The 22,215-nt window shown below is 48.2% G+C and overlaps 2 protein-coding genes across 5 annotated transcripts; one reads left to right on the forward strand and one right to left on the reverse strand.

Moving 5' to 3' along the window:
* Positions 1-647: 647 nt before the first annotated feature.
* kank1b (KN motif and ankyrin repeat domains 1b) lies at positions 648-11,245 on the reverse strand. The gene is made up of 10 exons (XM_061699286.1): positions 11,239-11,245; positions 8,439-10,535; positions 7,492-7,611; positions 7,239-7,371; positions 5,833-5,920; positions 5,204-5,423; positions 4,170-4,312; positions 3,730-3,930; positions 2,488-2,586; positions 648-680 (listed from the first exon to the last, which is right to left on the reverse strand). The coding sequence occupies exons 1-10, from the start codon at positions 11,243-11,245 to the stop codon at positions 648-650; spliced, it is 3,141 nt and encodes a 1,046-aa protein (XP_061555270.1).
* Positions 11,246-11,967: 722 nt separating this feature from the next.
* mzt2b (mitotic spindle organizing protein 2B) lies at positions 11,968-15,229 on the forward strand. 4 transcript variants are annotated; one of them, XM_061698667.1, is made up of 5 exons: positions 11,968-12,059; positions 12,198-12,396; positions 13,756-13,907; positions 14,038-14,175; positions 14,659-15,229. In XM_061698667.1, exons 2-5 carry the CDS (start codon positions 12,230-12,232, stop codon positions 14,793-14,795), a joined length of 594 nt encoding a protein of 197 aa, XP_061554651.1. In that variant the 5' UTR covers positions 11,968-12,059; positions 12,198-12,229; the 3' UTR covers positions 14,796-15,229. The 4 variants fall into 4 exon arrangements, with proteins under 4 accessions (XP_061554651.1, XP_061554652.1, XP_061554650.1 ...); XM_061698668.1 differs by having other exon boundaries at positions 14,662-15,229; XM_061698666.1 differs by having other exon boundaries at positions 14,038-14,741.
* Positions 15,230-22,215: the final 6,986 nt, after the last annotated feature.

Below are 22,215 nucleotides of genomic sequence, written 5' to 3' on the forward strand. Positions count from 1 at the left end.
CAGCTGAGCGGGGGGGGGGGGGGGAGCGGCCCGCCGTGTAAACACCACGACTCCTATTACAAGCCAGCAAAAAAAAAAAAAAGGTTGCGAACGGCGCAGGCGACATCTGGTTCCCGTTAGGCCATTAGTCGTATTTTTCCATGAAAAAAAAAAAAAAAGTTGTGGAAAGTGCTTCACATGGGCTGCGTGCGATTCTGTCGTCTGGGATTTGGAAAGCGACGGATTTGAACAGAAAACCGCGCAGCGACTGCAATTAGCATCCGGACGAGCCAAGAAAGGCCGAGTAGATGTAACGAGGAGCCCCGTACGCAAAAAACAAAAACGATAATCGGGCCAGTACGCGGCCCGATTTTTCTCTCCGACTAAATCCGGACCGATTATCAAGGGCCTCGTAAATGTGAGAAGCAACCTCTTTCGCCAGCCGATGCCGCCGGTACATACAATACCGATAATCGTCTAATTTCAAGCCCCGTTTCTATTTAGCATCAGACCGATTATCCGAGACCTCGTCAATGTGAGCCCGATTATCGGTATATGCGGACCAGGCTCTAGAGGGCCAGCTGCTGGTCACGTCAGCGAGGCCCCCGATAATCATTCCTTTGCCGACTTTGGTCGGAAGGGGGAAATCGGGCTCAAAACCCGCCCGGTTATCGTATGCGTACACCAGGCTTTTTAGCGGGCTACGCACATAGACGAAAACTTGAGCGACACGATGGCCGACGTGAAAGGGGCCCCTAGACGCATCTGCGAGGCCCTCGTTAATCGGTACTTTGCTGACTTTGGTCGAGAGAAATCGGGTTCGAAATCGGCCCGATTATTGGAATGTGTGTGCCCGGCTTTAGATGGCCGTGCTGCAATGAGCAACGAGTTACATTGGGCTGATTATTCTAGGGCTCTTGCCCCTTTCACCCCGGCCGTCTGAAGCCCGGTACCCACGTACTGATGATAATCGGGCCAATTTAGTTTTCCACCCATAATCGGCAAAATAGGCAATTATCAAGGGCTTCGTCGATGTAGCGCCGATGCCTTTTCCTGCTCGCCATCGACGGCCGTACGGACATATGGTACCTACTGTATATTTGGAGTGATTTTGACCTCGATTTCTCCCCTCTGGCCAATGTCGGCAAAGGACCGATTATCAAGCGCCTTACAGATGTGATGGAATGTCCCCTTTCACACTCGCCATCCAAAGGCCGGTACACAAGTGCCGTAAATCGGGGTGATTTTTAAGTCTGATTTCTCCCCTGCGACCAAATCATCGATCCACAATCGGGCCGATTTCTCCCTCTAACGCTGGGAAGGCGGCGTGAAAGGGTATTGAGACCCTCTAAAATAACTTTTGAGCACCTGTAATTTCAACTTTAGCACCCCTAAAAGGAACACTTATCATAGTAGAAATGCATTTTTGTGTTATTTTCTTACATTGTCTCGTCAATGAATATTCACGGCTGGCTTCTGTTATTACTACAAGTGCCACAATGTGATGTTAACGATTTGTAATCGTAAAAAAAAAAAAAATGTATATTTAGATATTTTTGAAGTCAATTTAACACCCGAATGCATTCTAATTGAGTCCCAGGGTTGTCTCCACCAGATGAATGCGGTGAAACCGGCGTGTCAGTCGTGCGATTCCCCTCAAAAAAAAAAAACGCTGCCTGTTGCCGTGGCAACAGCAAATTATTGGTTGGGGGGGGGGGGCTTGTATATGATTTAATTTGATTGCACTTGCCGGGAAGCCGCTCTCGCTCTCACATAAACGCGCGCTCGCACACGCACACATTCCACGACAGAAAACGTACCATTTGTACTCGTTCTGTTTATTTCCATTGCGCAAGGTGGCGGCTGTCGTGCATAACTCGCGAAAGGTAGCCATTGCATCGACTCTATGATCGTACATGAAGCTCGCATGCCGTGAGTTTTGTTTTATGACTTTGTGGATTCATTTGAGTCCTTCTGTTCACAGCGGAGCCCCGCTATTCACGGGGGATAAGGACCAGGCCCGACCACCAACAGGGAAAATTCACAAATAATTTATGCTCATAATTGCTGCCCATGAATATTTTTTCCCCAAATGTCCCCCCCCCACCCAGACAAATATGTGAATAACATTGGGAACAAAATCCTATCCCCCACAAATTATAAAGGATAGGTTTCCCCCCAAAATCTGCAATAGGGTAACCGCGAATATGCGTTCATTAGCGTGAATCACAAATGATCACAGATTGTGGATAGAATATAATAAAAGATGCATTAAGTGACATTTATTACGCGTTGTTTATGTACTCAAGCCAACAGAAATCCTATATAGAATATTTTGCTAAATGCTAAAATAGGAAATGGCAAATTCCTGGTTGCGATGGTTTTATCCAGAAGAAACAAATCACGATCTTCCACAGTGAGGCGCCTGAAGAAAAAAAAAAGAACAATATTTTGGACTCTTTTATTCAATCATTTCCAAAAAGGAAATCAATTCTCTAATGCGCATACCTCAGAGTGTCCTTTGGAGAAGTTGGCGTGGGCGTAGAGAAGCACGGCGATGTCATTATGTCCCGCCTCCAAGGCAATAGACAAGGCCGTGCTGTCATCCTGGAGACAAAACGACATTTCGGGTTGAGTGGCGGAAGGACTGCGGGGGCTTCGGTCGACGCCATTCTGCTGCCATCTGCTGTGTCCCTCTCGTAACAGACGTTTTGGGCCTTCACTGCAGCTTGTGGATTATTTCTTGCCGTTGTATTCATTTCTATTGTGCAAGGTGACCGTTGTTGGTGAGGGGAGCGACCGAAAACATCATATGACACGTATGCGTTGACATGAAATTGTGTGACTGAGGGAGTTATGGACCTTTTTTTTTTTTCTACCTTGTAAAGTAATTATAGTCGTCATGCTTATTTCTATTGTGCAAGGTGAATAACTGTCAAATAATGATCACATTAAGTATAAGACATGCGTTTGGTGCACATGCACATGTCTGTGCATGCATTTTTTTTTTTTTACACTCTAGAAATGATTTCTAGTCATTCTGATATTTCTATTGTGCAAGTCTAGTGTTGTCGTGAATTTTTATATGGTACATTTTCAGTGTGTGGTCATGTTTGACAAGCTGTGGACTATTGTAGTCATGGTTATTTCTATTGCGCAAGTTGACATATATCATGAATTCTCATATGCCGCATACGCACAGCAGGTGGTCGTGCATGACAGAGTGAGCTTTTTTTTTTACATTGTAGATTTCTTGTCTTTGTGCTTATTTCTATTGTGCAAGGTAGTTGGTTTTCATGAATAATGGGCGAGGGGAGCGGCCGCATTAATTATATGATGCGTATATTGACAGAACATGTGCTGGACTTCTGCTGTAGATTATTTTGTTTGTTGTGTTGTAGACTATTTTTAGTTGCCATCCTTATTTCTACTGTGCAAGGTGGCGGTTACGATTAACAGTCAAAAGAGTGATCACAGTAACTGCATTTCTGTAATTAATTACACGATGACGTACGTTTAGTGTGCGTGCATGTGCCTATGCGCGCTGTGCTCTTGTTTTTTTTCACGTGGCTTATTTCTACTGTACAAGTTGACAGTTTTCATGATCTCGTGTATGTACAATATGTGGTCTTGAGTAACTGAGCGAATTGTGGATTTAAATCCAATGTTTTGCACCCCGTGGACTATTTCTCGTGCTTATTTCTACTGTGCAAGGTGGCGCTTATCGTGAACAACGGGCACGCCACCCACGCTGTCCGTCAGCGCGGCGTCGCAGTCGGGCCGGTCCAGCAGCAGCTTCACCATGGCGGCGTGGCCGTGCTCGCTGGCGCACATCAGCGCCGTGGAGCCCTCGTCGTCCTGCGCGTTGACCACGGCGCCGCGGGCCAGCAGCGCCCGCGCCATCTCCACGCGGCCGTGGCTCACGGCCAGCATCAGCGCCGTCTGACCGGCCTGCTTGGCAGAGGGCCATCAATTACAAGATTTCAAGAAAATCTCACTGGGAATTCGGCTTCTGAGCATCGAAACGCCGTGCCTTTGCTTTTTCTTTTCTTGCCCTTTTCCCCCGATAACCACACAAGAAACAGAAAACCTCTTACGACATAAAGGGTCTGGCTGCCCCCCGAAAGAATCAAATCCGAGCAGCGCAATGAATGAGGCTACCTTAAGCGTAAACTAAAACGTCGACCGACCTGGCCGGCTTTGGCGTTGACGTGGCCTCTATCGAAGAGCTGCTCCACCACGCTCATGTCCTCCGCCCGGTCCACGGCGGCGAGCGCGGCCAGCATGATGGGCGTGTACCCGGCTTTGTTTTGCTTGTTGGCGTCGCACACATCTGCAGATGACAACTCCGTTTTTAACTCACTAAGTATATACACTGACAAATATGTTGACCCTCTCGTGAAGCCGACTTCAACGTTAAACACTCCGCTTCTGTCATTCTTTTAGGCCAAATAAATCCCCGTTTTGGACGTGTTGCACATGCTCGGTAGGCGTGTCTTTCACGAGTACGCTCGCAAAAAAGCCTCAAGAACCAATGCCGAAAAAAGACACAGGATGTCTGCCATTTTGGTGTGAAGCAGCCATTTTAGGCTCATTTGGGATATTTCCAGCGGTCCTTCAAAGACGGACGTGCCCTCAAGGTTTTGTCCGATTGTTCCCAAATTTGACCGTAAATTGCGCAAAATGTGAGTTTTGGTCATTGCTCGTGGGCAGAGCGTGGCGGCGACGTTTTAGCGACTCGCCATAAAACACGGAAGAACTCCACTAGCGCCGCAAGGTCCGAGCCAGCTTCACTTTGGAATAAGAAATTTGGTAGGCATGACCGACAAAACGCCTCCACAAGCGATTCCCGAAAAGACACAGGAAGTTTGCCATTTTGCTTGGAAGCTGGCGTTTTCGAGTTATTTTGCATATTTCCAGCGGTCCTTCAAAGGTGAACCCCTAACCTAAATATTTTGTCCTATTTAAACAAGTTTGGAGCACAAAATTAGAAACATGCAGACCCGATTACGCTCCTCGTAATGCGACGATTTCCTTCACACAGAGTAATAGAGTCTGACCTTCAATTCTAAGTCTTGCTTTTGGTTTAGAAAAGCAACCGCGGACACTAAATTGGTCATTCCCTGGTCTTTATTCGTTATTCGCTAAACTATAAACGATGTCCAACGCGAATAAGATCGTCCGTCTTTCTCGGACACGCTTAAGCCGAATGTGTGCGCACTACCGGCGTCCAGCAGCTTCCGGACCACGCCGAAGTTGGAGTGCGACACGCTGTAGTGCAGCGCCGTGTTGCCGTTGCCGTCGGCCATGTTGGCGACGTGTCGCAGCAGCGAGGGCGAGATGACGCGGAAGCCGGACAAGTAGTCCTCCACGGACTCGACCGAGGCCGACTTGGGGCTGGACACGGAGAACCACTCCTGCTGGACCGTCTGCAAGCAGTCGCGCTGCGGGGAAGACAACACGGCGCTCAGTCAAACGCAGTCATTCGGTCGCTCACGTTCTCAACTTATTAGTGTCCGTTTTGCCAACCGCATGCAGTGACCAAAACTAAATATCGTCACAGTTTGTTGTTGCCCATCTGGCTAGCATACGCATCTAACACGTGGTAGCAATCGGACAAGATCTCTATGCGTAGTTTGCCAATGAAGGACCCATAAAATTGGCCAAAATGGCCGTAAAACAAATTGGCAGCCTCAAACCAAAATGGCCGCCTTTTGTGCACGGCTTTTTGAAAGTTTTTCTTTGTGGCTCTACTCACCATAGACAAGCCTACCCGATTGTACGTTGCTTAGTCAAACTGGCTTTGGGGGCGCACACGTTAGCATTTTAGCATCTACGGCAGCATAACCTCACCAGCTCCCTGCTTGGTAAGCGCTTGCCGTCACTCAGGTGCGTCTTCAAGGCCTGGCAAGCCGACATCATCTTCTCGCTGAACTTGCACCTGGAAACGGAAAGCGACATCACGGATTCATTTTACTCAGTTGTTCCCAACAGTCTATTTTCTTCATTTCATAGCGTTTCTCTTAGCTGTGGATGTTCCAATCAGAATTCTGCCGCTATGTACGTTAAAACCATTAAGGCCGCTAGCTTCATGCTAACCCAAAATGAGAAACACCAAAGACAGGCTAATGAATAGCTAGCTGTGTATGTGGCAGTGTTATAACGCTGAAAGGAAATTTACTAGATATTTACTATGTTTTTAGGAAGTGAAATTATGCAAATTAAAAACAATTTCTGTTCTTTTTTTGGGGGGGCTGGAACGGATTTATGGCGTTTCCATTCATCGCAATAGGGACAGATGATTTGTGATATGGATGCTTTCAATTCAACTCGCATCTCAAGGCATCCCCTCGTGGCCCACCGCCGCTGGTTCAGACGCACGAGAGCGCCCCCTAGGACACGACTGCAGCATTACCGCTTGGTGATCTGTGATTTTGCAGACCCTTTGGCTGCCTTGCCGGCGATGACACCTCTGAGACGCCTCGCCGGCGTTACGTCCGCAGGAGCCTCGTCCGGGTTGTCAGCGGCAGGCAGCTTGTGAGGCGGGTTCAACCTTCATAATAGAATGATATATGTATATATATTTATATATATCCATAAATGGCAGAGGTTGCAAAAGTACTCACATTCTGTACTTAGGTAGAAATACAAAAGTCCCCTAATAAAAGCAGAATTGCTTCCCACCACCGATGAACGGAGCTAAAACGTAAAGGTTAAACGTACACGCAAAAGACGTAAAAAGTATGTACCCGCTGGCCGCCTTCATGAACCTCAGGTTTTTCCTTGTGTTGCTGCAGCCTTGCTCGCCGTTTTCCTTCTTCGTGGCCTTGCGCGGGACACCGAAAGGTGTTGCTCCATCTCGACACACAATAGATGCAAGGGCAACAACTCGGTTAATTACGACTGCCACGGTCGCTGGTTCGACTCGTACAATGCCGCTGCTTATTCTCGCTGCTTTCCGCGCGCATTCACGTCTGTTTTTCTCTTTTGAGATTTTTAATTGTCAAAGTTTGTCGCGCGGAAAAACCTTGCATCTCTGTTTCAGGAAACAAACCCGAAAAAAAGTATCGAATTGTGAACAAACATGAAATTGACCCCATTTGGGTTCAAGTTTTTTGCTACATACAACGCTGCCAAGTATTCTCGCCGATGCTCACATTGACTTCTGTGCGTTAGCTCAAGGACTTGTTGATGTTTCTCTTCTTCTCATTCTAAATCTGCGATGTGCATTTTGTGCGAGAGAACATTTGCACTCGTACCGCTCCTCGCTCCCGAACGAGACGTTCAGTTTTAGGCCCTCGACCACAAATTGCTGCGCGGCAAAACGACTTCCAAAACCAGATAACATTCCAAACATTGCGAGTGTCTCTGAGGCGGCCACTTCCTCCAAAGCTAAAATGGTGAGTTTAACACAGCCGTGAGAATGAAAAAGAGACTCGCCGGCCCAGGCTGAATTTCCGACCGCCACGTGATATTGTCGCCATGTTTTTGTAGCGATTCATGGTTGTTTACCTCTCACGGCGGACGATGTCTGTCGTTCTAAAAGCTGGATCATTCTTTTCACCTCAGAGTCGCAGCCACCCTGCCGGCAGGACTTGCAGGAGTCAGCAGGCAGTTGAATTTCTCTGTCGACTGCGGCAGAGAAAAGATGACGAGAGGGCTTTGTAAAAAGGTGCGAAGCAAAAAAAGGATTTGGCACCTAGTGGCAGAGGTGGGAGTAACACACATACAGTATGTGCAAGTCATATGCCAGCTTCAAGGTTTCTCCTTCAATTTTCAAGCAAGTCCCGAGTTACCGTGGCAAAAAATCAAGTCGAGTCTCACGAATACAAAGTCAAGTGCAGTCTTTCGTAAGTTTTAGCGAACCAAGTCCAAAAATTGGCGACGTAAGTCCGAATTGAGTGAAATCATGTGACTTGAGTCCCTTATGGGGTTTTAAAGAGGGTCCTGGTTTTACGATGGTTCCGACGTACGGCGTTTCAAGGATACGGATTGCGCGCAAGAAACAAATTCGTGCAGCGGCGTACGCATATGCGGTCACACGGTACGCTCACTTAATGCCGTGCTTACAGTTTTTCATTTGATTGTTTCATATTCATGGCCTACAAGTGTTCTTTTTGATACAAATAGTGTAATTCTGACTCTACTACTGCATTAGCACAGGTTAGTGCGTTCTGACGTACTGTACGTCAAAATTTGGGTTGCGTCACCGCTGAACAAGACCGAGGATCCTCTGCACATGGATGAACGGATGTACAGTATACCCAATGAAAAGATCTACCTGAATCCAATGGACCTCCTTGAGGTGCATCTTTGTTACTGGCTGATCGTGATGAGCTGGTTTTCCGCTCAGCAAAACCCTCAGTTTGAGGGCCACTGCACGACTTGAGTACTGCCGGTATCTTTTCTACGCGACTGTCCACCTCTGAATTGCACTGAGACGATGCTAATCTGCTGACCGGCTGCACCGTTCGAACCCGACAGATCCCGTATCCTCCCTTCCCCGACGCCAATGCTCCTCGTCTTCACTGGGTCAGGTAGATGGGATGGTCCGGAGGCCATGTTTTGGGTTTTGAGGCCGACCAGGAAGTTCTCATGAATGCTTGTGAATCCAACACCGAAGTCTCTGGTATTTGGTTGAGGGACATTTTCTTCCAGGGGGCTGGTTCCCACACCAACTGTGCGTGTCTTCAGGATGCACTTGACGTCTTTGACCCTGTTGCATACTGATGCTGTCCTGGTCGCAGCGGCCTTGGTAGTGTTGGTGTGCTTGTTTTGGCTTCTGAGGACGGTGTTTGCGCCGGAGTCCATGCTGATGGCTTGTCTTGTGTTTGTGAAACGAGACACGGAGCTGAATGCAGTGTTGGTACGCTGGGACGTTGTCTGAGGCGACGCCACGAGTCCAAGAGCTAACCCTTTGACCGGATCTGTTGCCACGCCCCGAGAAACCGTGGCCTTTGCCTGGCGGATGATTACGTCCACAGAACAGTCGCCGCATGCGACTGACTTGACTTCTTTACGCGCCAAATTCCGCCACGGTACCTGCGTGTTGCTTTCTGCATCGCTTAGCTTCACTTCCACTCCGACTCCTTGGGAGTTAGTCGAAACGTGGACCCCCACGCCCTTCTCTCTGGTTTCCGCTCGCTCTCTAACCTCCCAGCGGCTCATTGCGAGATCTGGGCCAGTGCAGACATTCTTCAACTCGGGGCCACAACACGATACAGCCACGCTCTTCACCTGTATAGCATCCCCCGTGCTGGCATCTTTGAGCTCAGTGTGGCTGCCGACCCCTTGGCTTTTGGTGTCGGGCCTCGCCTCGGTGCTGCAGCTGGCAGTGGACGGCCTGGCGGAGGAGGCTTTGTCCACTCGGTTTCTAGCTTCCGCAGCTTGAAGCTCCAGCTTCAGACGGCTCATCTCAGCCTGGAGAGAGGATTCTTTCAACTGGGCTTCCAAGTGAACGGTTTTCTGCGTTAGGGCAGCGATAACTTGTTGTTGGATTTGAATCTCTGCTTCTAATTCCACGCTGCGTCCAAGTTGAACTTGTGGTGCAATGGATGTATGACTGTGTTCATTCATGGCTTCTTCGTCAAGTGTCTTGTCATTCCCACGGCAACGGCTTCTTCCTTGCCATGTTGGATAATGTCCAGTCTTGATGGCTCTTTCCAGTGCCAACATCTCCTCATCTCTGTCGTCGAAGTCATAGCCGTCCCTCTTTTCTTTGACTTGGAGTTCTTCCTCGGTACTCCCCTCCTTATACTGGATCTTGTGTTGAGAGGCCAGTTGCCTCTTTTCCTCCTGAAGGACTGAGATTTTCACCTTGAGCAAGGGGATGATCTTCACCTGCTCCTCCAGCTCCCTCAGCTTCTCCAGAGCCACTACCATTTGATCACGGACATTCAGCAGTTGCGTGGGGCCGAGACTGGAAACCGGCGTGCTTCTTCCGGATCCCTGAGGGCTCGACCGGAGGCAGCCTGTGCTGCCTCTGCCTCCCAGGGAGGAGCCAAGGCGTCCATCCGTATCGCTGCTGATGCCAGGAACCTTGCCACCATTGTTGTTGTCGTCGTAAGCACCCAAACCGGTGAAGCGAGAGAGAGAGCCAGGGGAGCTCACGCCACCGAAGCTGGCCAGTCGGCGGCGGATACCAAGAGAGTGGCCTGTTGACTCCTGCTCCAAATGTAGGTGTTGCTCGGCAATGGTCTGCTCCAACAAGGGGTTTTGTTTTTGCAAAGAAGGAGCTCTCGCAGCCGGCGAAGACTTTAATTCACCACTGCGATCCGGTCCGTCATTTCTGGAAGAATGTTTATCGGCCGTGGATCCATGCGGTGGAGGAAGTGGAGGTCGACCCAGGAGTCTTGTGTCATCATTGGTGGAGGACGACAGGGACTCCGCAGAATGCCACTGGCCCGACGAAATGCCGCTTTGCGTTTTTTCCGCATTGCCGTCGGCCGCTCGAGGCCTCCTCTTGAGGCTTAGTCGCTTAATGTTGACAGTGTTTTGGAGACTCTTGGAGAAATCCAGTTGACGACCGTAGTCAGTCACCAGGTAGTTAAGAACACCTAAAGCGGAGGACCTGTTACGACTCTTGCAAAAGAGAATATATCGAGCCTTCTCAAGCCTGCATACAAAGTTAAATCTGAATGCTACTTCATGCACCTTCAAGCCTTACCTTGGTACTCCTCAGCCTCTCCGTTTCAAATGTTCTTTTCGTCTATCGCAAGGCTTTTGAACGTTATATCGCCGAGGCCGTCCCACACAAAGAGGAGGGACAGCAAGCCGAGGAGGGTTCGGCCGTCCTCCACAAACTGTTTTCAGCAAGAACTATCCCCGCAATGTCATGTCTCGCTACGCAGACCGGACTTACTCTATAATTACTGCTCAAGCTTCCCTCTTAGTGCCAGCTGCTGCGCTTGGCTTTTGTCTCGTTACCACAGACTCCTTTCACAAAGTTTGGAAGTCATTTCTGAACTGCTAACTTCATTTTTTTTTTTTTTTTTTTTAAACGAGCACTTGATTTGATTGAAGATGAATGTCATTTGCGGGCTCACCCTATGTCTATATTGGCTTGAACACACACAAATCTATCTATCTATCTATCTATCAATCGATTTCTTGCCAACCGCAAAGAACATTGCATCACAATGCAATGAAGCTGCGCGCTCATCTTGATTGATCGCCATTGTGCGCCGCGAGAGCGTCGCACTTGCAACCTCTGCGTCGCTCTCTCTGCGCGTGCAACGCTTGCATAGAGGAAACCCTAACCTGTCATTGACTTAAGGCTTTCTCAACAAAATAGTTGTACTTGATGACTGTACTTAAGTAGATTTTCCAGGTATCTGCACTTTACTTGAGAATGTATTTTCTGACGTCGCTTTACTTTTGAAAACAGATGCAAAGCACTTCAAAAATTCTCCTTCTAATCAGAAAAAAAAAAAAAAAAACCATCAAGTTATCATTAGCGAATTCAGCATTTTTTGTTTTCCAATTCACAATGTTAGCAAGGCTCTGGGAACATGTTATATTTGATCGTGTTGTTTTCCTCCCTTCTCAGTATGAGCACGACGCAAATCAATAAAAAGGAAGGGAAACTATTTTCAGACATTTGTATCCCCATTGTGCCAAGTTATATAAACGAGTATTGTATAAAAATGCATGTTTACTTGTATACTTCAGTGCATTCCCGAGTTTTCTTTGACTTCAATACCAGAGTTTAATCAGTACTTATGCTTTTCAGTCTTAAGTACAGCGTGTGAGTACTTTGGCCACCTGTGTAAACACACAGCAAAGCTGTCATCCCGAAGTGCTGCAAAGGGGTTTCGATGGAACTTCCATCATTTTATTCGTAAGAACTCGTTTCAAAGTGGAAATTATTTTGCGACAGCCTAAAATTGTAGTTTGTCTTGTTGTTTGTTCAGGGTCAATAATGGGGGGATCAACCACAGAGGCAAACTGAACAGGGCGGACTGCGTATCCCACAATTCAACGCGTCGTGTCGCACGATGATGACGTGTTGCGCGCGTCTCATTTCATTGTCTGCCCTTTTGCTTTGGTGGATGAAAACGACTCTCGAAACCGATTGAACGGTGTGTATTTCTCGCGACGCTGTACTTTGTACTTCATTGTGACGTGTGTATGTGTCGATAGTGACCTGTTGCTAATAACGCAGTCCACTTGGCTAAACATTTATTGATCGCGTTGCCTCGTTTTGAATGTTCTTTTAGTTCTCGCGCGCTGATTGGACGTTCCTGCCACGATGTCCCAGCAAGCGGGGCCCTCTTCGGCCGACTCCCCGGCTCTGGTGGTCACCACCAACGTGCAGAAATACGCCATGAAGAAGAAGAAGATCCTGAACGCCGAAGAGAGTGAGCTGTATGAGCTGAGCCAGGCTGCGGGCGTCACCGTGGACCAGGAGGTCTTCAAGTGAGGCTGGCGGTCACGCAATTCCGATTTTGAGTTTCTGTTTCTGCACTGCACAATTCACAACGGCAGGGATGTCCGGCCACTGCAGATATCGGAACCTGGTCGAGAACCGCGCTCCTCGCACGTCAAACACATTCACTGCCATTGACGGCTTAAGAAGTCAAATATCAGTGTTAACTGGGAAGGCTGGCGATGAATGACTTAAGAGACCAACTGAACCCCGCACGAACAAACACTAGGCAGGAAGAAACCGCAGACTCAGTGTCGCGGCCGTCTGCCTCGACCGGTTGGGCGGAGAGAGCGGCCATCGGATAGGGTGCGGTGAGAGATCATCGCGGGAACTCGTCCTATTTCGCTTCATTTGTCTGAGAATTCGTATTGATCCATTCCAGAGATGCTTTGTTTATATGTCTGTGCCGCTGCCTATAGTGACAGGCAGAACAATCACATGCTAGGCGGCACAATGCAGAATAAACCGGCGATGCGCCGAAAGGAAAAATTCCCGGCTGAAAACTGAAAATGAGGAAACCAAGGTCAGAAAGCGAAACGCCCCCAAAAAATTGCATTTAAGGCTTTGACTGCAGAGTTGTCAGTTGTTCCCATAGAAATTGCCCTCCAGAATAATGTTTCGGAATTTCCATTTTTTTTTACAAAATGATCAAGAATATTAGCGTGGGAGTTATTGCAGTATGTTATGCAATAGGATCAAAATAATTCGGCATACTATTCAAATTGGACAACATAATCGTTACTGTATAATCCTAACAATTAACAACGCGGCTTCACGCACTGGCGTATCTAGTTTTCTGTTCCTAGCAATGTTAGCAATTTGGCACCCGCAAATTTACCAATTTGCAGATTTTGGTTGAAATTGTTGTTGGTTTTTTTTTTTTTTTTTTGTGGGGGGCGGGAGCAGCCAACACCAAATGCTTATAGCTGGTATATCTCCACCTATTCAATAATTTTTGGGGTTCAATATTTTTTCAGTGCAATTTATAATAGGCATCAATTATTTATGGTTTCTCCCTATTGGCGGTTGGGCCCGGAATATCACAAAGACCTGAATCTGAACCGAAAAAGTACCGTTTCCGTCTGCTTCTGTCGTCCAACTGGAAACCGTGTTGACGTGGAGCGACAAAAAGTAAAACAAGAAAAACATGAAATAGGAAAAAGACTAAACCGCGACGGTAAATGTCCGACACATCCAAATTCTGCGGAACAGTAAGTTACAGAAATAAAACGCGGAAATGTCCTGACAGCTCATCGCCAAAATAAGTGTCGGGACTCGAGAACCAGATTGTGGCAATTGGAGTCCAGTCGGGTGGCGGGCGCCCACTGACGCCCGCGTTGGCCGTCTAGGATCATTGTGGACTTGCTGAAGATGAACGTGGCCCCCCAAGCGGTCTTCCAGACTCTGAAGGCCATGTGTGCCGGCCAGAGGGTCCCCGAGAGCAGCGACGGCGGCGGCGGCGGCGGCGGCGGCATCCCCTCCGCGAAGGCGGAGGCCAGAGGTTAGTGCTCGGTGTGCTGTTCAAAATGGAGGCCTCATCATTAGACCGCTTGTGATCGTGCTACTAACATGGCCACCGGTCTGCGCTTTACAATCTCTGTATTTTTTATTTTTTTCTCCTCCACCCCCAGATGAGAGTTCGAGCTCCGGGAAGAATCCTAAGATGCCCGCGGGTGCCCCCGCGGCGCCCGGACCCCGAAGCGCCAGGGTCGGCGCCAAGATGGCGGCCTACGGCGGCCAAGACGTCGGAAGCGCTCCTCACGCTCAAGGTCTTGCTCCAGTGTTTGCTTTTTCGTCTGCTGTCCTCGCGGCCTCGATGATCGCGCGTGTCTGTGCCACATGTTTGCGTAGCCGCACGTCAACGTACACCCAACAATGTTGTCATTTAGAAGTTGCGGTGTCGACGAAGCATGTGTGCTTCATTTTGGTAAATCGCTCAAATAATAATAATAATAATATGCCACAAAAAGCTTTATTTTTACATACATCTGGATTATTTATACTGCAGAAAAATGACAACAATGTTTAGGCTGCAAGTCACACAGTGTTTAAAATATTTCAATGAGGAAAAACAGTATATCTTGGTGTGCTTAGAAAGATAATGCAGTATATTGGACCGCTTCAATAATATTTGATTACCCCGATAGCCTTGACTGCATCAACCCTTTCGCAGCGACGCGTTTTGCTGCGCTCCCCGATGAGAGATGCCTCATCTCTTCACGTTTTTCCCATATCTTCTTGCGGTTCATCAGCAGCGCGAAGCAAAGCGACGAGCGCCGCCGACAAGGCGCGCGAGGGGTCTGGCCAACGGGCGCAGCGTCAGCCCAGCGCCAACAGGGGGCAGAAGACCAAGAGCTCAGGAAGCAGCAGCTCCTCCTCGCAGATGTAAATAATGCTCTAATATAGCATCATTCATGTGCAGCTTGTTCTAATACACGCAAACCACTGACAGTAAGTTAGACATTCGACACGTCCTGTTGTAGATCAGTGTTTCCCAACCTTTGAGGCGAGGGCGCATATTTTACAGTGGAAAAAACGTCCCGGCCAACGCAAATGTTGAATCGTGGCAAAACCTATGGCGGACTGAGCCGGCCGTTTATTTAAAACAAACCAAAACAGTCGCCGAGGCCCGCAGACTGCGCGGCAGTTCAGTCGGGCTGCGTCGCGTCGCGTCGCTCGGCGTGAAAACGGACGACTTCCCGCAGCACGCCTGATCTGGCGCAGCACGCAATGGCTGGGAATCACTGCTCCGCATTCCTGTAGTCAGTTAGAAAAATCATATAACCACTGTTGTCAATTTAACGTGTGAGTCTTTAAATATTGTGCAACATATATTTTCATAATAAACTTTGAAATAACATTCCACCCCCCCCTCCCCCCATCCCATTTGTTGCCAATGATTTTCATTTGTTGCCAATGCAAGGTATAGTTAAAAAAAACGTTAAAGTCATTAACCATTCGATGATAATTTAAATGTTTTGGAACAAACTTCCCAACGGTAATGTTTTTTTTTTTTTTTTTTTTTAAATAAAACACTTAAAATGCGCTGTTCCAAATTAGTACGCAGTTTCAAAACATTTTGTTGAATTTGCAGCATTAATTTAGTGAAATTGAAAGCTATTTGGAATTGAAAAACATCTTAACAGGCCATGTTACATTTATAACAAAAACAATTCTTACAGCTGTTGAACTTTTGAGTTTTTGGAGCGATTCTGCTTGGAGTTCTCTGCTGGGTGTCCGAAATTCTACTCTTACCGGGTGATGACTTTGAAAATTATGCTGACTGCATCATTTGCATCGACTATTTAGGGAAATCAGAGGAAAAATATGATTTGCATAATAAATTGGAACGCGGTCTAACGGTAAAGCATGTCCCAAAGTTGGCAGCCTTTGAGGTCCTTCCTCGTGTGAACGGAATGGTTGATTTGTGCCACATGGGGGCAGTAGAATGACGCAGAAATTAAGTGCCCCCCCCCCCCCCCACCGCCTCTCTCTGGCCCCTCCCCCACTTTACATGCCCAAATTGTTGCAGGGATCCTTCTTGATTGGAGTGAAAGTGGAGCTGAACTGCATGTTTTGTTTGTCTTATCTGCATGTGCGCGCGCTAGTAAACGGAGAGGCGGCATGCAGCTTCAGGGGTCATTTTAAAGTCCACGGGCCGCCCGCCTTTTATGTGGCCGTCCATCCTGTTTATACGGCCCTGCCTGTGCGCATTGATAGCGGCGGGCCCGTAATTGATGGTGCCATATTGCTGCGGTGTAGCCGGTTTAATGGGCCTTGACGGCGCAAAAGGGGAACGCGGCACGGGACCGAGCTTAACCCTTCCCGCGCCTCCGTGCCGGCTCCTCGCAAACGGGGCCCTGGGCGGTTAGCGTGCCGCCGCTCACCGTAATGGCCGCTTGCTTCATGATCAAGGAAGCGCAGACGCCCCTCTGACTCCGCTTCCAAGAATAAACAGTCGCCAGCTGTCGCCGCTCACCTCCGTTGTTGCTCGCGGGCGGCCCGAACGTGTTTGACAAAGCCGGTAAACGGCCGGGAATTTATTCCTAGCCCGCCGGGCTGCGGCTCCCCGTGTCACCTCCGGGGGGCAGTGTGGCCCCGAGAGGGTGGGCCGACGACCCTCCCCTCCCTGCATCCGTCCACCACGCCTGGCCTTTTGGATGTGTTCATTTTCTTATGAGGGAATTTCACTCTTCCATTAAATAGAGAGCGCTATCACACACGCACGCTACTGCATGTCGTGCGTGCGCGCATGTGTCCGCGCCATTAATCAATAGAGACGACCAAACTGCGCGCCTCGGCCGTATTGTGCGAGGCGAGCGAGGCGGCACGTTAAGGAACGAGCCGTTCAAATCGTTAACGTAAGCTAAAAGGAGCGCCGAGAAGGCACCGTTTGGTGTATTGCGTCGTCGCGGCTACCGTGTTGCGACGTCGGCGTCGAATATTGATATCGCAGCCATCCGAGCCGCTACACGTGCCAGAGATACTGTAGGGACATTTTGTGCCAGGATGTAAAAATAGTTCATCCGTTTTCTGTCGGGCTTTGGCCTAATTAGGGTTGCGGGTGAGCCGGAGTTTATCCCAGCTGACGTTTGGTGAGAGAAGCGGGATACACCCGGGACCGATTGCCAATCATTGTCGCGGCACAAACATACAAGTTATTCACACTCGCGTTCCCATTTCTGGACGATTTGGAGCCGGGGTCACCAAACGTTTGGAACTGAGAGCGAAAGCTTGGGGACTGATTAATGCTCAGTGCTACCGGCTTGCACACACACTTCTGAAGTAACACAATTCAATGATATGCTATCATTAAGACTGAAGAATATTCATGTATGTGAAGACAACGATCGGGTTAACGATTTGTCGCGATAAAAGTCAACAATGATTTAACAAGGTAGGAAAGAGATAACGCTTCGCATCGGTTTACGTCAAGTCAGAAGGGACGGGAGAACAATGGGCACGACAACAGTCGTGTCGTATCGACTAGCGTAGTACCGTGGGACGTCCCGGTGAATCTCTGCGTTTACATTTTGAAGTGATCGCTTCGACGTCATTTCTAGGAAATCACGTCGTGAGTGATTTTCAGAACACGGCCGCTGGCAACTCCGCGGGCACCGCGCTGGACTGGCGACCCCCGATTGAGAGTCTTCGACGAACCTAAGCCGACTGTGCGCGAGAGGCGGCCTGCGGCACTTTTCAAAATCCAGGACTGAAACGCTTCATTTCTACAGGACTTTAAAACACAACCGCAGCTGTAACAAATTGCTGTACGATTGAACATTAGCCACAAATAAATACATACATCAAACATTTTTTAGTTATTTATTTAAAAAAAAAACAAGATAAAATATACTTCTTTCAAAAGTCCCGCAGCACCTCTCCTGTGTCTTCGCCCAAACTGTCACAGCGCTCATGTTGGCCGCCTGCGGTGTCGAAAAGACAATTCAAACGCTATCCCGTACTGAAAGACGGTCTGAAAAGGAATAACATCAAACTCATTGAAATCCTACCCTTTTTCCCGTTACCTTATTATCAAGATGTGGAAACATAGTATATATGTATACTCACATGCGATAAGCACCAATGCTCGCCCTCATACCTGTACAACGTGTGTATATGTTTTGATTTGGATTTGCTTTTCACAACCAGAATTGACGAGCAAAAAAAATGTTTTTTTTTCGGTTCGTTTCTCGATCTCGATCGCATTGTGCAGGTGTGCCTAATAATGTGGCAGGTCGGGTCGCGCCTAGTATTCCCTGTGAGCAGCCGAGTGCATAGGAATCCTGTTTTCTCGCTCGGTGCTTCTTCCCCTCCTCCCCCTCCCTCCCTTCATCCCTCCATCCTCCATCCTCCTCGCCGGGGCCCGCCTGCAGATTGGCTATTTCCCGCGGCCGGCCGGCCGAGCTCTTATCGGCCGGCCGAGTGCTGATTGTTGCTGTGTCTCTCAGGCTGACTGACAGTTGGCGCGCTGGCTGCTGAAATGGCTGATTTGGTCAGTGTTTGTCTGCGCCGCCTTATCTGCAGCGCTTATATTAACTGCCGTGACAGTGTGCGCTGGCAGTCTCGCTCCATCTTGGAGCAGAGGATTGTGGTGGTGGCGGGGGGCGGGGGGGGGGGTACACCGCCCCGCGCATGGTCCCTACTGTCTTTATCCGCTACTCTGTGTGTGTGTGTGTGTGTGCGCGCTTGCTCTCAAACCACTGGCCTGCTGCCGCTTTGTCAGCTCAGCTCTATAAACGTCACATTTTATACCCCCGCCCCTCCTAAAATATAAATAAATAAATTCAAATTCAAGGTATCACCGCTAGCCCCTTTCACCCTGACAGTCAAGTCCTGGCTTTATTCAGCCGGGCCCTTTCCGCGTGATAGGCGCCGTCGCAAAATGGGGCGGACGAAGGTTTTCTGGGTTCAGAGATGGCAACAGAAGCGAGATGGCGGCTGCGTGAAAAGGGAATACAGTGTCATCCCGCTATATTGCGTATTCAGTCCGAGTTTCGAGGCGCGCACCTTCAATTGTCCCGTTGTGCCGCGACATGCCGGGCAGCCCGAGGTCTTCTGGAAGAGATACAGCGTCATTAACAGAAAGAACAAGAGGCGGAGATGATCCCCAACTAGTATCCAGCAATACTAGTTGTTCCCGCAGAGCAGAGAGAATATATGCCTGTGACTTCTGTTCGTATGTGTTGCTGCTCTCTGTGTGTCAAATCGCGTTTGTTTCTTCATAAGGTTGAGGTTAACATCTGTGATGATTTCCGTTAGCCTACCTATGGTGTTTCGCAATACATACTGTATTAGCTTGAAGCTAGCAGACATTCAAGAGATGAAAAATGATTTTGTCGAACATTTTAATGTCATTTGGTCGAGACTAATCAGCAGGTGAAAGTCAAAGTTGGCTTTATTTCCTCTCGTCTCTTCCCCGTGTTGGCATTTTGAGTGTGAGGTATTGACATGGAATTGTGGCGGACGGATGTGACTCACCAATTTTTCTGGCTGAGGAGATGGCAACAGAGGCCAGACGGTGGCCGTTTCATCACTGGCCCCTTCCACTAAGCTGGCTTTAGTCCCCCTGGTCTTTTCCCCGTGACGCTGTTCTGTGTGAAATGTACAGACGCGGCAATTTTCTGGCTCGGGATGTCGGAACAGATGCCGGTGTAGGTATAGCCGTGCGGCAATTTCCCAGCTTTGTAGCTAGCGCCAGAGGCAGGACAGCGGCTGTGTGAAAGAGGATAGCGGAAATCCGGCATGCTTTGTGAAATTTAACACACAGTTGTGTGAAAGAACACCGCTGCAGCGACATGCGCCTTTGCTGGGTTCTGTATAAACAGCACAGTCGAATGACTGCCAGGTCTGCCGTTGCTGCTGTGATGTGTACATTTTGGGGGGGGGGGCGACCTGGTAATTTGCTAGTATCAGACGTGGCTGTGTGAAAGGGAGTACCAGAAAGCCGGGACGGGGCTGTGAAGTTTAACACCCGACGCGTTTGAAATGGTCGTTCCGTGTCGGCTGTGTGAAAAGTGTACGCGCTGTTGCGGCAATATCTAACGTCCACACATAGCGTAGCGGATTCCTCCCCCCCCCCCCCCCCCCCCCCCCCCGCTGGCATCGGAAGCGGCTCAAATAGACAGAACCCAAGCAGGTAAACATGGCCTCCTTAAGCCTTATTTATTTATCTGCTTTATTAGTGAGAGGCTGTTGGCTCCGTCTGTTAGCGGCAGATGTGGGGACCAGCGGAGTTCACGCTCGCTGGCAAAACCCCCTTGGCAAGCGCGCGCACGTTGGAATCCAACGGATGCGTTCTCGACTCAGAATCGTTCTTGCTGGTCGTGTACGTTAAAACGGACAAGCAATTGGTTGCCGGTTGTCGGGGGTCGCTCTAGTACGTTAACACTCCAACCGGCATCCCCGGGGATCCGCAGCTTGGAAATAATTTGCATTCAATTGTCAAATCATTTCGAAAAAGTGCATACTTACATATGGGGACTGGCGCGACAATAAAACAAACATACTCCGCCCTACTTAAGCTTTAGGCCAACTCAACATTTAAATGCTCGATTACAGATTGTGTGGCATACATGAAGCTGACATCCATGCATAAAGAGTTTCTTTGATTTTAAAGAACAAAAGATGTATCAGTACAGGAATAATCCTTTGTTCCCCCTCTGAACAAAAAGGGGTATTTTTGAGAGAACATAGTCCCATTCTTTATAGAATAGAAGCATATTTTCCAGAATCAAGTGTAATATTATGATGATAAAGTTTTTTTTGGGAATGCACTTATTAAAATATAAGTCGAGGAATTATTCGGATCCAGCAAGTCAAGCCTTCCGATCTTGCTCAGTCACCACAAATAGTTGCACATTAGCCACTTTTCACTCACTCTCTGTACTTGCGTTGGTTGGCTTGTACTAAAACTTTCACAATGACGTAGTTTACGTTTTGTTTTTATTGGGTCTAAACCATTCGCCGTGTTGTTTATTGCTTTATCTACGCAATTAAATGCACAACCGACTTGGAGCAAAGTTAATGTTTGACTAGCTATTGCTTATCTAAATCGTAAAGTTAACGTAGCTTACCTTTCTCGTGACTTTTATGGTGACAGATGACCTTGCATGTCATCGTGGTCGTGTCAATTAACTTTTGACTCCCAAAGTTTGCACGTTGCCATTCTCGCTTTGCGGATTTGATCAAAAGCGTAATCGTTGACTTTAAATGTAATAATAATCGGTGCTCCGTCCATGAGACGCTTTTCGCGAGGTGGCCTTTGCGCGCTTCCGCCTCATTTGCACACTTGATGGGTTGCCAGGTTTGTGCGCACTCAATAAACAAACAAATCAAAAAAGTCAAGTCAAAGTCATGTCAAATCTTTCAGAAGTCTTATGAAGGAAAGTTCCAAGGACTAAAATTAGCGACTTAAGTCTGATTGGCATCTTCCGCCTCTGGCACAGCGTTAGTTGACCGTGAAGGCCGTACTCTGCTTTTGACTTTGTTTCGCTTAGCACAATAGCTTCTTGTAGCCTGTAAACGAATGCAATTTTCGAATGCAATGTATTGTCGCTCCGGCTTGAATGCACGTCGACGCTGCAAAGACGAGCAAATAATCTGGAAGCTGAATGATTAGCTGCTAATTGGCAGCTAAATAATAATCGGAGAATTGTCATCATTTATACGTGTTGTTGTTGTTGTGCGTGCGTGCGTGCGTGTGTGTGAGCGAATGTATGTATGGTACGCGTGAGACGTCTCCTAATTCCTATTAATTAAGCCAAAGGCAGTTTGGTTGCCGTCTTTGTCTCGTTAATTTGCACACTTTCTTTTGTGTTTGTTTTCTCCCCACTGACGGCTTTTCATTGCTTCTAATTGGCTACGTTTAACTGTCTTAAATGAGAACACCTCCAGTTTGGTGATCAGACAGTGGTTGTTACGCATGTGAGATGCAAATGGATGGCACGGAGAGTGAAAACGCAATTAAACCAGATTTTGTTATTGTTGAAATGTGGTTCTCTGGGTTTTCATTTTTGGGTTGTTTGTTTATTGCATTTAGTTTTGTTGGCCATAAAGTGACTTTCTCAGCAAGGGCGAGACTTCAGGTTGGCGGTTAATGACGTAGGTAATGCCATTAGAAAGCTCGCCCCCTAAAAAAAAAACGGAAAAGTAGAAATTGAATTCATGGCTCTGTGACGATCTTTTTCAAAAGTTGCCAGCCATAACAATGCCGAAACATACAAGTCGCCAGTTTCGATGCTTCTTTCCGCGGTGCGGTGGAACGACTTGAGCGGCACTGTGGGAAAGCGTGTCTCTAAAAATGAGTG

Source organism: Phycodurus eques, chromosome 15 (assembly GCF_024500275.1).
Source record: "Phycodurus eques isolate BA_2022a chromosome 15, UOR_Pequ_1.1, whole genome shotgun sequence".
NCBI lineage: Eukaryota > Metazoa > Chordata > Actinopteri > Syngnathiformes > Syngnathidae > Phycodurus > Phycodurus eques.

Excerpts from the sequence above, each read along its gene's own strand:
- kank1b (XM_061699286.1), bottom strand. Across the intron at positions 7,612-8,438 it reads GGGTTCGAACGGTGCAGCCG|TCGACAGAGAAATTCAACTG; the intron begins GTCAGCAGATTA and ends TCTCTGCCGCAG. Across the intron at positions 2,587-3,729 it reads ACGCCGCGCTGACGGACAGC|GATGACAGCACGGCCTTGTC; the intron begins GTGGGTGGCGTG and ends TTTTGTCTCCAG.
- mzt2b (XM_061698666.1), top strand. The coding sequence starts at position 12,230 with ATGTCCCAGCAAGCGGGGCCCTCTTCGGCCGACTCCCCGGCTCTGGTG. Across the intron at positions 12,397-13,755 it reads GTGGACCAGGAGGTCTTCAA|GATCATTGTGGACTTGCTGA; the intron begins GTGAGGCTGGCG and ends TTGGCCGTCTAG. Across the intron at positions 13,908-14,037 it reads CGCGAAGGCGGAGGCCAGAG|ATGAGAGTTCGAGCTCCGGG; the intron begins GTTAGTGCTCGG and ends CTCCACCCCCAG.